General features: G+C 38.2%; 1 protein-coding gene across 1 annotated transcript in view; it reads left to right on the top strand.

Annotated features, from left to right (window-relative positions):
* Positions 1-18,666, top strand: part of EPB41L4B (erythrocyte membrane protein band 4.1 like 4B) — a 176,166-nt gene that overhangs the window by 132,577 nt on the left and 24,923 nt on the right. The window contains exons 20-22 of the mRNA XM_071736818.1: positions 8,566-8,670; positions 12,593-12,731; positions 13,186-13,263. Of these exons, the coding sequence (XP_071592919.1) occupies positions 8,566-8,670; positions 12,593-12,731; positions 13,186-13,263 (322 nt within the window). The remainder of the gene's footprint in view (positions 1-8,565; positions 8,671-12,592; positions 12,732-13,185; positions 13,264-18,666) is intronic.

Here is an 18,666-nt window from a genome sequence, read left to right as displayed (position 1 = left end):
TAGTACTTTGGACAAGGCAGAACATAATGCTGATTTATGGAAGAAGAATTACCTAAGTAATGTGGTATTAGCATATTGGCATAATTTTGCATTTTAAACTGCTTGTATTGGGTCAAGAAGAGATAGAGTTTGTCTGTAGTTACTGCCTTGCGTAGTGAGGCATGCTTTCTTAAGGCATGTAGTGGAAATTTGTTTGTGTGAACATTAAGTCTAGTTTGGAATTTGCAATGATTTTTAAATTTTGGGATGTAGAGCCCAAGTCTGCAAGGGAGTCAGTCCCTTTTATGACCAACAAGAGGAATCCACTGGAGCTAGAAAAGCCTTTCTGACAGAACATTTTCATCTTCAGTGTTGTAAGAAGAGGACATTTCATGGTCCTGAGTGGGCCAGAAGGGATTATGAGGAAGTAACTGAGGTATTTCCCTATCTGTTGGAAACTTCCTTAAGCCAAGTACCTAACTCAGTGTCCAGAGGGAAGTGTTGAGGGAGATTTGTTCAGGGAGAATTCACTGATTACATATCCAGTTTAATTCAGGTTTGAGATTACTGCATTTTATGTATATTCTTGGTAAATATCGCCTGCTTCCAACTGGGATTTTTTGTTTGATTCTTTTAGCCTTGAGAGATCAGGATTCAGGCTGCTTGCTAAAAAGTTTGTATAATGAAGAAAATATGAAAATGAAAATGTAGTTACCTAGTTTGTTATCACCTCTGGTCATACATTCCTCTTGATCAACAGCACTGCCCAACTACTGATGGGAGATACAGAGATGTCTCTCCTGCAGCATATCAAGTGAATGTGGGTCTCACAGTCACCCCTTTATCTTTTTATATATCTCACCCACTTATTAGAAAAGGGATGGGCTAGAAACATAACCTCTTGAGCTTTCTTTCCTGAAATTTCCCACCTAATTTCCAGCCTGCTTCACATGTTAAAAGTAATAAATGTATGGCTAACCACAGAACCCCATCAAGAGAATTACTGTACAACTTCCACAGTGTCTATACACAAACCTCTCCTGCAAACTCTTTGAAGTATCTGTTTTCCCTCAGGTTATGACCACCAGGGTAAGCCTATAGTTTGTATATATGTGTGCATGTGCATGGAGATTCTCACAAAGAGTTTAGTTGTATTTAACCCAAAAGGTCCACACATTTCTCATTTTGTTTTCTTCTTCAAGTATGCCTCAATATAATCCCCAGTATTACTACAGCTGCTACACCAACTTTAGGAATTCCAAGAAGAATTAGACAAAATTAATACAGATGTCAGGAACTGCTAATACTTTGGAACCAGGCAAAATATTGGTTGTTGTCAGGCATAGCCTGTTTGCCAAAATTTTCATCTTGGGATGAATCAGACAGTGGAAATGTTGGCAAAACTGCCTAAAGGTAAAGAAAGTTTGGTTAACAATTGAAATAGAGTTTGTAAAACAGGAATTACTGGCATTTGTCAGATTTGCTGATAATGTACTCTTTTCTTCATGGTTGCTTGAAGCTGAGTAATGTTTATATGATACAAGTCTGTTTCAGGTGATCCAGCTGAAGGTCTTCAGATAAATGTTATTCTTCATTTTGTGAGCTGCTGTGTACTGTTACACACAAGATTGTCCAGATGTTAAAATAGTTGGATACACTCTTTCAACGTTATGTTTTAAAAAAACTGAAATGGTAATTGATATTCTTTCTGAGAAATTTTAGTTATTTTTCATGGAATTATAGAACTGCTGACTGGAAGGGACAGCTGTGGTTTATCTAGTCCAGCCTCCTGCACAAAGTGAGACTGTTACCAACACTAAATCAGCCAGGACTTTGTCTAGCTGAATTTTTAATACCTCCAAGGATGGATTATACAGCCTCTTGTGCAAAATACTGATCAAATGTGTAAAAGCAAGCTCCTGCATTTCTGAGGCAGGTGCCCAAGTGTTGTCAGGGAAGAGCCCTCTTCTATGCAGTCCTCAAGCTGGCTGGTCAGTTGCTGTTCTTGTCGCTGTTGCCACTTGGTGTTGTGCACCATTGGTACATTTATGGACTGCAATATTTTTGTTTTCCCTTATAACATGCTTTTGGATTGCTACCAGCTTTGGCATGCTTTACATCCCACATGGTCCAGGGTTTGTCTGCAGTTTTATTTCTGTTTAGACCGACTTCTGCATCACCCTTTGTTGATCCTTGTTATCCAAATTATCTCATCTTTCATAGGATTGCAAATAGCAATATTCTTCTTATGTGGGAGTAGTTATAAGCACCAGCTGGTGCTTTGTGCATTCATTTATTCTAATTTTCTTTTTAAATCTTCCCATCCAAAACCAAATTATGCTATTACATTAAGACTAATTACATTAGGATCTGCTCAACACGTAACATAAAATTAAATGTTATCTCACAGATCTTGGTGATGCTGCCGACCAGAAAAGAAGGGTGGAAAATATTAAATTACATGATGGTATAAAGATAAATCAAGAGAAATAAACACAGGTGCTCTTCTGAATGCCCAATGCACAGTAAGCTTCGGTCATACAGATTTTCAGATAAAGATTTCCCATCTGCATTCTGTGCATCTGAGGTACCCTAGGCTTTGAATTTTTCTGTCTTTCAACTTATGTGAACATGTCCTAAACCTTTTCTGACCAAAGTGATGTATATATAACTTTCCTGAATTGTCAAGGGAGGGGTGTCACTGAAAGTACTGTCTGCATTCTTGTGCTTTTCCCTTTCTTTTCTCACCTGCACAGGCCATATTAATATTTGAATTATCATCTCTATGAATCTGAACAGGTTGGGCTTTCTTAGATTCAGAATGGATTTAACTCCATGAGGTAAAGTCTGAAACATAACATTTAAATATCTTCTGCTTGTATTGTGGAATATTCTAGGAAAACTAAAAACACTATATACATTAACAATATTAATTTCTTTTTAAAAGATATTTTTTCATTTAATGTTCATCCTAAAAAAATAAATTAAAAAAAACCCCATTCTTTCTCCAACTGAAAAATTACAACCAATGTTTCTAAACACCAAAAGGAATAGCTAAATACCCATCAGCCTGGCCTCAGTCCAGTGCACAGGTTAATAGATCTGCTACTGAAGCTTTCTACAGGAACCTCACCCAGTAATTTCTGCATCAAAATCATAACTTTGGGTTGAACTCGTGCATCCTCTTTGCAAGCCAGGCTGCATTAAAGATTGCAGATAGGACACCTAAGTATGTTCTTTGACTTCGTTCTGAATATAAAACTCCTATTTCACCTGTTGCCTGAAGTCAGATACTAATTGTTTGCAGTAGTATTCTTAATCTCTGAACTGCAAAGAAAGAAGAAATATTCAGCCCTTTCAGATGAGTTTAAGTTGCTGAAATAGCCTACTTGAGATGCATGTCTTTGGCTGCATCCCTTAAACTTCACCCAGGCCCTTTGGGAACCACAGTGTTTATAACAGAGCTCTCCTGATTGCTGTGTGGGGAGACAGGACTTGTAGCTCAGTTTGACCTTACATAGACCTGCAACACTGCTCTGAACTGGGGGAAAAGAGCAATTTCTATATCATCAGTCTGTTGGACCACAGGAGCATCACATTTTTGCCTAGACTGGGGATACATTTTCATTACAAGGAAAATGGAGGGGAGTGAATTTTTTCCTCTAAAAGAAACAGAAGTCAGGTTCTGAATAAGGAAGATAAGGAAATCCCACAAGCTGGTTTTGGATCAGGCTGCCACTCTGTAGCAAGAAGCTTTGTTGTACATCTACAATCTATATATAATTTAAAAAAAAAAAAAAAAAAAAAAAAAAAAAAAAAAAAAAAAAAAAAAAAAAAAAAGCAAAAAATATTCAGAAAGTTTGGTATTGGCAGTAGCTTTCAGAAGTCCAAGAAAGTGAATATCCTGTTGGAAAGATAACCAGTCTCCTGAGAAAAGCTGCTGTATCAGAGTGAAAAAGCACATATTATAGCTTCTTAGCTGCAGAAGGCCAAGAAAAAAAAGTGTGAAACCCTTAGAGCGCAGATTGAGCAAAGATCTGTGTGTTTGTGTTCATTTAGAGTGTTAAGCTGTGTCTTTGGTACACAAGAGAATGCATCTGTCAAATATTTTTCCTTTTTTCCTTGCTTTTTCTATGAAAGATTTCTCTGCCATGTTCCCACTCAAAGGCAACAAAGCCAAATTTGAGCCAGGTGGTTGTTTGGTTTTTTTTCCTGAGTCAGCACCTGAAAGCAGGTCAGCCTTCATGTAGGTGGCTGTATCCTTGTAAATCATGGAGCTTCTAGCCTCTACCTCTTGGCCTTAGACTGGGAGTATGGATGGAGAGAGATTGTTCCATATGGCAAAAAATAAAAAAAAAAAGGTACAGACAGAAGCAAAAAGGATTAAACCTCTTAAAGACACATACAAAAAGCAGGTTTCCTCAGCAGACTTTGGCAAGTTTAAAATTGATTTCTTGCTCTCGAGGGGATCTCTCTCTGGGACTTGCTTATGTTTCAGCTCAGGCTTGTGAAATGGGCTGAAGCTGGCTCAGTAGAGCATGCTGACTGCTTCTCCTGAGGGTGCTGGGCCTCTCGGTGCACAGGCAGTTTCTGATGACCTGCCACAGCATGCTGACATTCATGGTTGTTATTGTCATTCTCACCAGGAAGTGACAGATTTTTATGTAAGGTGCCAGGTCATTAAGTAACTCTGTCTTGGTTCGGTACCTTCATTTTTATGCTGTAGTAGTTGGCTACTGTTACACGAAAAAGGTTTCTTATGAATTAATGACATTGCAACAGAACCTTATAAACGAACTGTAACACACTGCACCATAGCACATTTTGTTGGTTTTTTTTTTTAAGTCTGAGTCCTACTGATCCTTTAACACTTCCAGTTTTGTTCAAACTCACATTAGTTGCTACATATACTATAAACCACAAGTGGTGATATCTTCACATAATGTCTCTATTTAAATAGCCAAAATAATCACAAGGTCTTTATGCAAGACTCGTATCTTTCCATATAAGAGAATATATTCTGTCTGTAGAATTCAAAGTATAACATTAGAAGTTATTCTGCTTTATAGTTGCTCCTTTTTCAGGAATATCCATGAGATCATTCTAAAGAGCTTGTGTGATATTAAAAGTCTGATGCTTAAAACACAGATTAGGCTCTGAGTTGACCCAGCTTAGCAGTTCCAGCATCTGGCTGCTGAAGTGAGACCAGCAACAGTCTTGAGCATGTTCAGTCTGAGGACGAGTGTCTGGAAATGAAACAGGAGCTGTCACAGATTTTTAAGGCTGGTGTGCAAAGTGCTCACCTAGCAAGGTTTTAATGAGGGCAAAAATCCAGCTCTGCAATTGATAGGATTAGTCTTAACTCTTTATCTTGTGCTTATGGTAGACTGGATTCTGTCAGCCTCTTTGGGTGGAAGCATTGCCTCTGCTCCTTTTCATTCTGAGGTGACTTCAATTTACACCCTAGATAACCTGCAGCTTGCTGAAATCTGCAGTTAAATGCTGCTTGGATCTCTCCCAGAAGCCTGATAAATATCATGGGAAAGATTGTCACTACATCCAGCTCCTAAGAAAAATATTAGGATTTTTTTTTTTTTAACAAAGGAAAAGAAGTTTTTTCTCTTAATATGGCCTATCTTTTGCAAAACAAGTGAGTGAAATAGTCTACTGGCATGATACAAAATATAAGTAGTTTGTCTGAGCAATTATAATAATTGAAATAGGAAAAGTGTATCCGGTGGTACTGTATCTTGACCTTTTTTTTTTATTTATTTTTCACTTGAAAATCTGCAACATTCAAAGGAAGATAGATTGGATGTTAGGAAAAAATTCTTTACCATGAGGGTGGTGGAAAAATGGAACAGATTGCCCAGGGAGGTGGTTGAGGCCTCATCCCTGGAGATATTCAAGGTGAGGTTTTGTGAGGCTCTGAGCAACCTGATCTAGTTGAGGGTGCCCCTGCTTACTGCAGGGGTGTTGGACTAGATGACATTTAGAAGTCCCTTCCAACCCAAATTATTCTTTGATTCCTTGCTAGTAAATTTTTCATCTATTTGTTGAGTTAGAGAGTAGGTATTGTTTAGTTCTCAAACACTTCTAATCACAGTTGAGTAAAATTTTTCATGTGAAACTTTTTTCAATCTAATTCAGACTTAGAATTTGAAAATGTCTCATGTATGCAAAAAAGTTCCATAACTTTCTTTGAAATCTGTATAAACTGCTTTAGTTCTAAAAGCGCACAATAACTTTGAACAAAAATTTCATTTCAGCAATTAAAATAACTGCTTTGAAAGTCCTACCTCCATCCCTTCTAAAAAAAATTGCAAACCATGAGAATCAAAAGGAGATAGACAGGCTTTGTAAAATGAAACTTTTTAAAGGAACAGAAATTTTAATTAAAATATCTGACTCACTTTCATTACAGATCGTAATGTCTTGAGAAAATTCAAAGTGGCCATAAACTGGAAGTAGTTATGTGACCAGTTTTGCTGTTCCACGCTGTGCTGTTTCTGGACCCCCACGGTAGTGCTTGTGCACTGCTTATTATCCTTTGGAGCAAACAATTTTCAACTCACATGCAGTGGATACCACTGCTTTTATTGTTGCTTTCACTGTGCTGATGAAAAAGTTTAAAACTGCTGTCATGGAAAGGTATTGGAGAACTGTGGGGACTGCTCATTCAGAGCAAGAATTTCAGCTAATGTATTTCAGAAGGCTTGAGCTGGAAATAATAGCATTACACACATTCACACCCCTTGAGGATTTGACCATCAGATCCAATCATTGAACAGGTCTTAACATATTTATCCTGCTTATGTTAGAACTTGAATTGTGAATTACTTTGTGTAAATTGAACCAGTAATTTTTTTCAATTCCAAAGCTATCTTTGGTTTAGTACAAAATTGAATAGCTAGAGCAGTCATCCACTCTGTAGCCTGACTTGATGGAAATTACATGATGGGGGTTTCCGTCATGGTGTTGATTCACAGATGCTGACTTCAAGATTAAAACAGTTGGGGCTTTTTTCTTCCCTTATCCTCCTTTCATTTGACAGCCTAAGATACTCAGCAAAAAATCTGAAAAACTGGATGGATTGTTCTGCACTAATCTCACAGCAAATCTGAGATATAAATGACTAATGCTGAAACTGGAATTTGGAAAGGGGTGAGATATGAATCTTGCTGCTATCTGTATTCTTGACATTAATAGGATCAAAAAGCAGAACAAAAATTGGCAAAAGCTGTTCTATGAGAAGTAGAAGTAGAGTTTGGTTTAGGATTTATCTATGTCCTTTGTAACTCTCCTACTTCCTATTCCTCCATCCAATGCTCTGTGGCCTCCCCAAAGACTTAAAAACACATAGGAAACCTGAAGACACAACCTGAAGGCTGTGCCATTTTAGTGTGTTCTATTGGAGCTGGACAGCAGGATCACAAGTTATCAGAGAAAGTTAATGAAGCTTAAAACTCACAGGGGCATCACAGGGACCTGGATTGTGAAGATTAAATGCACTTATCTTATTATGGTATTAGAAGACAATATAATTCAAGTAGCCTCAGAAAATTCAATCCAAATTCATAATATCAGAGACAAGATTGTCAACTTCTGCCAGTTGTAGAATGCATGAGCAGTCCTGCCAGCAATCAGCAGGGCTGCTGAAGTACTGAGCGTCTGATTTCAGATTAGATGGCAGAATACCATTTTGCAAATTATTAATGAAGACTTTCAAACTACTCCTTTAATGTTTGGCATATTTTGGATGCCTGTAGCATTTCTAATACACATATGATGCATTTACTCATATTGTGCTGTTTCAAATAAATGTACTATTTAAGATTATTTGTGTGTCTGTATGCTACTGATGCTCCCAGTTGAAATGGTTTTCTCCCAAGGTCATGAAGATATTGTATATAGTAATTAGGCTATCTGTATTCAAGCCTTAGTTAATAATAACAATACCCATTGATAAATGCTTAAGAAAAGATTCTTTTATGTTGGTCTCCTCATTCCCATTTCTATCCTTTCTGGAGCTCTGCAGGTGTTTTTCACACTAATGAGCAACTGAAACATCCTTGAGTTTTGCTTCTTTTCTAGCAAATATCCTTTTTCCTGGATCAAATCCAGTAGTTCCTTTACCTTGAGCCACTCTTCCAAATGCAGAAAGATAATGTTTAGTTTAAGGTAAAACTAATTTAAGCAGAACTGGTTTCAGAATTTATAAAAGAGTTTTTGTTAAAAGTATTTTTTGTAAAAACATTTCTGACATGACTGAATTACTGAGGTGTTATTAAAATGTTGCATTTTGGAAACTGTGACATTTTGATATTGCCTCTTAAACAGGCTCTGTATTTGTAATCAGTTGCTGCTTTTATAAATGGTATGCAATGCACAGGAGAGTGAGTTCACACATTCTTTTCTGTTCATGCACACTGGCCTGTAGACTATAAATGGAACAAAAGGATGAACTTCAGTGGGCACTTGCCACTTTGCAAGATAAATATGTGTTGATGAGATAGAAATTTGTTGATATGCCTGAAGTAGTTTAAATAAAGTCTGTGCTACATATATTTTTCTTGTTATTTTTAGAAGTCCAGCTCCAGTGCGACCTGAAACTACGCCATCAACTGGCCCTACAGAAAAGCAGGAGATTAAAGTTTCTCGTGTGAGGAAGTTAACAAGGCAGTACAGTTTGTGAGTAATGTATAGCACTATCTTTATGTTTTTGCCTGCTACAGCTGAAAATGAAGGGGGGATGCTAATTACTGCTCTAGATATCCCTTATGAAAGGCATGAGTGCAATTACATGGTAATGATCTTATACTGATACCATTGCTCCCATCACTTAGAATCTTTAAGCTTTTAATAAGAAATTAATTTGCTGTCCCTGTGCAGTTGCTAACCCTCAGGACATCAGTCCCTCTGCCTTTTTCTGAGCTTGTAGGTTAGGAATTAAAAAACTCTTTTCCACACAAAATGTCAGACACCTGGTGTGAGCTTGAACAATCAGCTCTGTCTGCTTCCTTATAAGCTCATTTGCAAAATCAGGAGAACAGTCCTTACTTGTTGGGTGGTCAGTCTGTGCTGTCAACCATTGCCCTTCAGAAAGTGCACCTTTTCTCTCTGTGATGATGTCACATGCAGAAACTGCTGAGCCCACTACAGCTACAGCCAGCAAAGTTAGGTCTCTTAGTCCTGGCAAGAGTCACCTGTGCCTACAGGGCTCTGGCATCCCAGTGCCCATAATTCATCCAATTTGAGAGTCTCTAGAGATGTCAGGTACTGAAGAGATGTGGAAACCAATTTGTTGAATTATATATCCTTCATGTGAAAGGACAGTCAAAGCCACCAGAAACTAGGGAAAAAGAGAGACAATGTTAGCATAAACTTAGTACAAGCACATCAGTGCCATAAAGAAAATAAAAAGTATGCATGCTTTCTCTGTGGAATGGCAACTGTTGCTCCCTCCGACAATTTAACATTGTTGTGTCACTAGTACATAACAACATTAGCAAAAGCTTTCCTTCTCTCTGACAGGATTTTAACAAATAGCAATATGTAGGTATTTTCTGTCCCACTATTAGGCACACTGGGTTTTGTTATGGAAGAGAAGTAGCAATCTACTTTGCCTTAACTAAAGAATTATTTAAGAGAAAAAACAGGAGAATGAATCAAATTGTATCTAGTAAGAATAAAAACAATTAGCCAAACTGGTACTATTCAAGCAACCAAGGCTGACATATGGGAACACACAGCCACAGTTTGGTCAGGAGGCCACATAACATTGCTCTCTTGTGCTATGATACACCTACCAGTATGGTTTGAAAATGAGATAGGAGATGATAACTGACAGCTCAAGCTGAGAAGAGTACCCAGCTTCCCTTACTGCCTGCTAATCCTCAAGGTAATGTGTGACAGGGAGCTTGGCAGCATTTGGTAAGAGCAGTTTCCTAAGACACGAAGGAAGCTTGCTCACTCACTCTGCTTGGCATAGCTCAGACAGCAATGTGCTTTTTTTGCACAAGATACCATTTCTACTACCTCTTTTTCTACAAGCAAAAGAAAAGAAACCTCCTACATATTTTAAGATGCATCTGATTTTTCACATTTTTATATAATGTAGGTATTTGTAGGTAGCAGTTTCAGAACAGAAATCAGATTTTTAAAATCTGAGAGGAAAAAGAAAAAGTGCTCTATGGTAGGTTAGGGCCGGAGAGGATCCGTTTACCAATAAATAGAAGGTGACAACCAAAGGAGGGGTGTAGGTACTGGGACACAGAATAATGAAAATAGGTACCTCATGAGGCCATCCCCAAAGTAGAATCAGCTATTCCTAGATTATTCTTGTTTGAGAAAGAGTTTAACCAACCTGTGCTTCAAAAGTAAAGATAAAATCTTTGGACCAGAGACTGTGAACATCCCTTTTCTGTACATGAACAGTCAGTCACTTCCCTAGAGCTTTTGAGCACCTGCAGAACATATGGCCCCACACCTGAGAACAGCCCTTTAGAAAGGAGGAGAGAATAAATCAAAATGAATGAGAAGTTGTCCTAGAGAGAAGGGAAAGATGCCAGCGGTCACTGGTAGTAATATTACCACAGAGAATTCAGTACTGTCTGGGAAGAGCAGGACTTTGGAAAGTAAGAGCTGAAGTGACAGTGCAGTGAGAGGGAAGAGGAATGGAAAGGAGACCAGAGGCAGGGTTATGTGATGGAAAAGCCAATGGTGTTATTACACACGTAAAGAGAAACAATATTTAAATACTAAATTGTGTAAAAGGATATATATGTATTCAGGAGTGAATGCTCAACTTTTGGTTGGTGTGGTTTTGAGGAATCAGTTCTGAGCATGTCTTGCCCCCATGTGGATTTTCAGTTGTCCAATGTCAGGCATGAGGAACAGCACCTCAAGTGCAGGTAAACACCTCTAGCCACAGGTGTCACAAATGCTATGGCCATGAAGACTCCACAGTTAAAAATGTGGGCCATGATTTTATTTTTTTTTTTCTGTAGACCCAAATGCTACTCAATTTAAATTGCCTTGCATCCAGACTGCAAATATAGGAAATGCAAAGAAACAGTAAAGAAGTATTGTGAAAGGAATACAGTGAAGAAGGCCAACTCTCAGACATGTAGCTCTCATCCTAATAGCTTGATGACTGATAAGACTGGACCCTAACCCTTAGCTTTGTTTTCCAGACACTAGAAAGCCTTCTGAACTGGCAAGTTCTCAACAATTTTCCACTATCATGTATGCAAAAGAGCAGCTTTACCCAGCAAGGACGGGGAGGGTGCCAGCATATTCCTGCTGAGCGTGGGGAGCAAGGACTGAGAAAGTGTCAGCTACATGTTTCTGAAAGAGAGATTAAATAGGTCAACAGCCTAACTTGCTGCAATAATAGAACATCTATTGAATAGGACTAAAATATTTTGCATTTTCTTTCCAGCATAAAATCAGTTTATTTTACATTCTCTGGCACGGAGTTCTATTCTTACCCAGAATAAATAAAAAATGAATCATGGAAAAGATAACATTAATCAACAGGGCTTTATATCATAATAAAAAAACACTGCTATCACCCAGACAACCCACTGTAAGTCTGTGTACCCTGTATGTCATGTAGTTTTGAAGTACTGTGTTGCCCAGGCGTGCTGCCTTCAAGTGGCACTAAACCAAGGACAGTTCTGTTCTGGAGGTGTCTGACAAACTGGCATTGCAGGCATCTGTGCACTGTAACTATGTAATTGGTAGTTAAAATTAGTGCCATTTTATGATCAGAAGTCATTCTTCCTGTTATTTTTCCATGTGCTTTAAACTGTCAGGCTTTCCTTTTCACACATTATTCCCAGTATAATGGTTCTGTAGGCCAAATTGTGAATCTGTTTACCTCTGTGCAATTGAAATTAGCAACTGGAAATGTCCTGACTCAGGCCTGACGGATATAGATGATTTTTAGTCAGTGGGGCTCTACAAAAGTAAATGAGGGTATAATATTCTCTACTGGCTTTCATTTAGTGGTTACAGCAGGTGATATGGAAAGAGCTCAGCTTGGTGGCTCAGAGCCCAAAGAGCATGCAACTGGTTTTAAGTAAAATGTTTTCTGTGTAAACAGAATAAATGGGAAAGGAGAAGGTACTCTCTTTGGTGTTGATCAAAATCAGTTAAAAACAGTTTGAAAACAATAGCAGAGAGTACCTACATAATGGGTATCAAATCACCCATTGTTCTGAAGCCAGTGCATGCATGGGTCTAACCAGATCTGTTCTTATTGATATCACCAGCCTCCAAACAAAAAAATGTTAGGGTAATATCAAATCAGTTGATCTATTCATATATACATACTTCGTAGAAACACTACTTACACATCATACCTGCAAGATTTCCATTTGAAGATGAGAGTTACCTAGCCAATCAACTTTTGAGGTATTTTTGAAGCTTAAAAATTCTAATTTACTTGAAAAATTAGCTGCACTGCAGATGGAAGAGTAAACATAACTTCACTACAAAGCACTTCAGTTGACATACAGGTTTCCAGTGCCTCCTCCAGCACAAGTATGGTCAAAGTCTGTACAAAGTGACATGTCTAATGAGAAGATCTGTATGCTTTTAACTGCAGTGATGAAGATGACCTCCCTCCAGCACTGGCAGCAGCAGCAGTTGCATCAACACCTGTATCTTCAGCATCTCCTGGGTCACAGAAAACGTGTACACCACAGACATCAGAAGGACAAACACAGGTTTCACCTGGTGGCAAGGTAATATGCAAAGAGATGAGCATATGGCAGTCCTCAGACAAGGGTAGGAGGGAGTTGCAGATATCACGTTTTCCTTAGATGGTGTAATTCTACATTTAGGAGTAGCTTGTTATTGCAGAGTTGTAGTAATATAGTTAACCTGTTGTGTAAGAAAATATTTAGAGCCTGCTCCAAGACCCAACTAAAATCAATAATAGTTTTTCATCAGCATTAGGTCAGGGTTAAATTAATATTTACCTTTATTTCAAAGGTGCATAATTCTATTGTCTGGCTTTCATGACTAACTACACTTAAAAAACATGGTGTGAAATCTGAAATCAATTTGGCAATCTATGCTTTATGTAATTAAAAAAGAAAAAGCCACAAACAAGCAACCCAACCAAAAACTCAGAAACAACCAACAGAATCCAGAATGATTTTTTTTTTCAATACTGGGTTTCTTCTTTGCCTTTAGAGTTCCACAGATGCTGGAAGTACATTTGCTTTGGAGCCAGGTGACCTCCTGATGGATTTCACAGAGGCCACACCTATGGTAAATAGTTTCAGTTTGCAACCAGGAAAATGTGAAACTTTTCAATAATTTGTCTGCAGCTAAAAATGAACAGCATTCTATGCAGTGTGTTGGATAGTGCACAGGAATAAAGTAAGTTTTCTTGATATTTGGTGATCCTGAGCATCCATCAAACTCAGCTCAGCATCTCCCAAAAATCAGTCCACATGAACAAGCCATATGGCTGAGGTTTTGAATGTGATTGTTTTTGGTTTTGGATGACTTCTCATTTTTCTCTCCTGCCTGGGTATATTTACACTGTGCTGCACTGGTTTCACAAACTTCTTTGTCTCTTTAATGTAGATTCCAATCTTAGATTGGCTTATTGGAGTTGTCTGGAAATTCTCTTCTTTTCCCCACAGATTTTTCTCAGACCTTACCCAATAGCCAATCCAAAGATGTATTCCTGCACTTTTACATTTCATTAGCAGAGTGCTTTGCTTCACTTTAAAGCCAAAGTGTTGATTAATAGCTTCTTTTTCAGTGCTTGTATTTCTCCTTAAAAGCCAGGGAGAGACACTGGTCTCACCAAAGTCAAAATGCCTCTTGAGCTCAGTGATCTCAGGCTCTCACCTCAGATTCCCAACATATTATTTGAAGGATCACAGTATGATCCTTACCTTTCTCCAAGCCATCCTTCATTGCAAATAGCTCTAATGCCAAATATTTCCTCTATCACCACAGCCATTTTTGCTGTCTTCTAGAAACAGAAGTTACACAATTAGAGCATATAAAAAGCACAACAGGGGCAGCACTAGGTATCTGGCATAAACATTTTTGTATTAAAGTAATTGTGCTTGGTTTTTGCTTTCAGTACCTGGTTAAGTCCTTGTTTACAGTATTGGAGTAGGTACAGTGGGGATGTGGATTTTGATTCAGAGTATGGTACCTGTCTCCAGATAACTGCTTGTGGTATATTCCTGCTGCATGAGAGAGCAGCTGAAACTGTCACCGAGGTGGTGCAATTTGGGAATGGAGAGTGGCCTCAGAAGGACAGAGAACTGCATAGCTGGTACCTCTCACCCAGTTTCAAGCCTGTGGGATTGTTTCTTCACAAAGTCCTAGAAGGCACTTGATGTTCCCTCTATACCTTCAGGAGGTTTAATAATGTTCTTCACCTGCAGTCAAAGTGCCATCAGCACCCACCCTTTTCCTGCTGACCCCTTCTTCCCTTTGCTGTTCACCCTGGCTCAGCTGAACAGCTCTTGTGCCCCAAGACTTTTATACTGCAGATATTTGATCTCTAAACTGCAGCAAACTGAAACTTAAGGGGCCTTCTTGCTCCTTGAGCCCCTTGGTCTCCTTGGTGGGAGAACTGTTCCAGCATTATTATCTGCAATAAAAGTACAGTGCTTACTGCTCCAACATCCACCATACAGGTGGAACCTGCTTTTGCACCTGCACACACCATTTGCAGGCTGAGGAGCATCTACAGAAATGAGAAAATTTACATGGAACCTCCTTGAAGTACTGGATGATGAAACTGTCCCATTCCAGAAGGTGACAGGAAGAGATGTATTCAAACTAAACAGACCCCCCAGCCTCCTGCTCCTTTGTACATTTCTGGGGGAAAGGAAAATGGGAGCAAAGGCAAGAGAGAAAGAGGTGTGGCGTTCTGCAGCTTTTGCGTGTAGTTTGGGTTGACAAGGCACAGGCAGACCGAAAATGAAACTCCCTTTAGAAGGTTGTGGGAGGTGGTTTTCGGTCTCTTCTCTCAAGTGTCAAGTGATAGGATGAGAGGAAACAGCCTCAAGTTGAAGCAGGAGGGAGGTTTAGATTGCATATTAGGAAAAATTTCTATTCCAAAACAGTCGTCAGGCACTGGAACAGGGCAAGTGCTTGAGTCATCATCCCTGGAAGTATTTGAAAGACATCTAGATGTGGTGGTAGACATAGATTAGTGGTGGACTTGGCAGTATTAGGTTAATGGTTGGACTCAATTATCTTAGGAGTCTTTTCCAACCAAAATTATTTTATGATTCTATATAGGTTAGATTGTCTTTCTCTATATTAATAATATGTTTGAAGCTAAACTGTAAGTAATCATCCTTTGGAGTTTATTAATAGGTTTCTTATCCTAAAAAACATTATGTGATATCTTACTGTATTAATCAGAATGTTAAAAAATGAGTCATGGAAACTTTAGCAACTGACCTGCTCTAGCTTTCAGTTAATAAAAATTAGCATTACAGACTTTTCCTTTTCCAGCTGAGGGTACAGGCTTTTTTCCCTAAGTGTTTTACCCATTCATGCTTTCCCCATTCCTACCCCACCATCCACTGACATTATTTACGAAGCTATATATTCATAAACTAACTTTCCATTACTTTCTTGGTTATAATATTTCAGAGAGTATGTGCTGCACAGCATCAATCAACCCTTTTTGTTTTGTTTAACATCTATAAAGGTCAACTTGTTCTCTACAGAACAGGTATTGTTTACAGACCTTTCTCTGCAGTTTCACTGGCTACAGGCTTCTCTCAGTTGAGGTTTGAATTAAAAGTTTACTCTTCAAGGGGGAGAGGTTCCAAACAAAAGACAGCTAAGGGGAAATGCATAACTTTGAGCCAGTCTGATTATTTAATAATTCTGTTGTGATAACATGTGCTGTCATTTGAGGGTCAAGATCGTGTACAGTTTAGCATCACGTTACTGTGAGTCAGTGGTAGCTTGCTGGTTTTGCATGCCATGACCTGGCCCCTTGGAAGCTGCTTGTTAATTGCACCTGTTTTTTCACATTCAGTGGCAGATACAATGTCTAAAGGGGCCATTTGTGCTGCCTGGTTTGGGGCACTTGCCTGAGGTGACAGGGTTGGAAGGTAAGGTTCCTACATAGTCAGGGGGTTTTGTGCAGAAGGAACAGCCAAACAGCCGCCTTCTCTTTGTTGCTTGAACTAGAGAGACTCAGGCACCTAAACTGAACACCTAGAATTAACCTTTAAAAAATTCTGTCATGATATACAAACGTCCCCAGTTTCTAGTGAACTGTTCAGTTGAAGCAGTTTCAGACATCCTTCCTTCTCTTTTGTACCATTACTGGCAGAGAGTGATTAATAGTCACTGACTCGGCTGCATCATCTTTGCTGTCCAGTGTCTAATCATTGATGCTCCTTGATGGCCTTGGGTTTTATCCATGTTTTGCTGCTGCTGCCTATACAGTGGGAGCTTTAGTGCATGCTGAGAATTACAGTTAGAAGTGGAGCTCACAGAGCCAAATTAACTTATAAGAAACAGAAGGATTGTTGAATTGATTGCACTAAAAGAATTCATCCAGGGATCAGAGCAGTCAAATTTGCCTACTCAGTAAGCCTGGAGGAGTTACTCTGATATATACAAGAACCAGATGAGTTCTAATGGTCACTTAGTCATCAGTACTTAGAGTGCCAGTAATAGCAGGACAATAGAAAAGCAGACTGATTTCAGGAAATTGTTTTGCAGGAGAAATTATGTACATTTACTATGCAGATTGCCTAGAAAGAAAGGTATCCTTTTGAGCTCTGCACTCCTCCAACCATGTAGTTTATGCATGCTTCTGTTAATTTTTTAAGTAAATCCTACAATTAATTGACTTCAGCACATTACTTGCTGTCCTTAAAATTATTATGACACACAGAAGAAAATCTCTATCTTTCTATATCACAACATGGTAACTTTGAGCACAGTACCTGGCTTGTATGTAAAGAAGATTCAACCCCTCAGAAATGAACTGGATTTTAAAAAAACCTAAACAAACAGCATTATAGATGATGAATTACAGTATTATATTATCAGCATCCTTATTGTTCTTTATTAGTATTAGTTTAATCAATGTATTAGGATCTTTCTGCCACCAGTCTTTTGCTTTCCACTACTCCACCTCATGTTTCGAGCTTTTACAGAACTGGAAATCAAAGCTTGAGCTTCAAGCTATTCTGTACCAGTTTACAGTCAGTACGATTTGTGACATGAGTGTGAATGCAGAGCTTTCTTGTTTAATTACAGAAAGCTCCATCCTAAGACCCTGAGTGAAAATAACAGCTGCTATGCCATGCTGACAAATGATTTCTTAACCAAGAGAGAAAGACAGCATGCACAAACTTTGGTTTGACCTAATGGAGTAGAACAAAAGAAATAAGAACAAACGATTTTCTATACAAAATGTAGCTATTCCTAAACTTGGATTAAGTTTATAATGCAAGGTGGATGTGCTAGGACTAAATCTGAATGTATTGCTAGAGCTTCACCTGCCATCTATTGGTGGAAATAAGGAAGTAGAAATTTGCATTTTGAAAACTTGAGATAAAACGCTTAAGAAGTATAAATTATTTGTATTATAGTTTAAAAATTAAAAATAATTGTCTTCAGTGTAAACCTAGATATTTTTATTTAGGAAGAGTTGGAAACAAATATTTCCATTTCAGCAATGACATTACTAGTGTGTACAATGTTATTCACTGGAAGCCATCTCACTGAGTCTGAAAGACTACAGAATTTGATGCATTAGCACCTGCCATCTAAAGTGGAGGTAACCAGTTCAAAAGCCATTCATCTCAGGGTAAAGCTGTGAGAAGTATCAAGTATCTTCATGGAGGTGGTAACATATTCTTGTAAACTCTCAGTAGATGGTTATAGTGAGCAAGAGGTAGTGAATAAAGGAGAGTAAGCAAAGAATCTTTTAATTCCACTCCCTTTTAACTTTTGTTATATTGATAAAGAAGAGGTTACTGCATTTTTAGTTGCTAAATTTTAATGACATTTTTGCAAAATCACAATAAGCAAAATAACAAAGTGGAAAAGGAGTTCACTATTACTTCACAGTAAGTTTTCACTTACTGTGCAAACCAATTTTTCAGTGGAAGACAAGTAAATATATCAAACACTAATACCTCCAAAGCCAGTCCTTTTGATACCGAATTCTAAGCAAATGTGGCTATAATGTAATTCAAGACTAATACTTTCTAAGAGATTTAGAGGGCATGTATCTACCATTTAACTCACTGAAAATCAAGTACCTCTGCATGTCATAAAAATCTTTATAACATTTCAGTCAGAGACAAATTCATAAGCACTTTATTCAGAAGTGTTCAACTTTTACATCTTCACAAGAACAACAAAAAAATTTTCTTCGTACAAGATAAATTGGAAGCAATAACTATGACCTCATTCAAAGCAGAATGTTCAAAAATGCTCTTTTCTAAGAGTTTCTCGATTAACAGCATTTGCACATGCAAGCTGACATGCAGTGGCCAGCTGTGAGCCAAAGAATTTGCACAAAGAAGCAGTTTCTTACAGGTGCAGCTAAGAACCAAAGGCAGTAAGCAATACGTCAGATGTACATTTATTCCCAGTTTCAAGTTCATGCCCTTTAATTCCATATTAAACCAAGAAAAAGCAAAGAGCAGCAAT

Source organism: Heliangelus exortis, chromosome 2 (assembly GCF_036169615.1).
Source record: "Heliangelus exortis chromosome 2, bHelExo1.hap1, whole genome shotgun sequence".
NCBI classification, from domain to species: domain Eukaryota; kingdom Metazoa; phylum Chordata; class Aves; order Apodiformes; family Trochilidae; genus Heliangelus; species Heliangelus exortis.
Note: the sequence above shows the minus strand (reverse complement) of the source record. Positions and strands in the feature narration are given on the sequence as shown.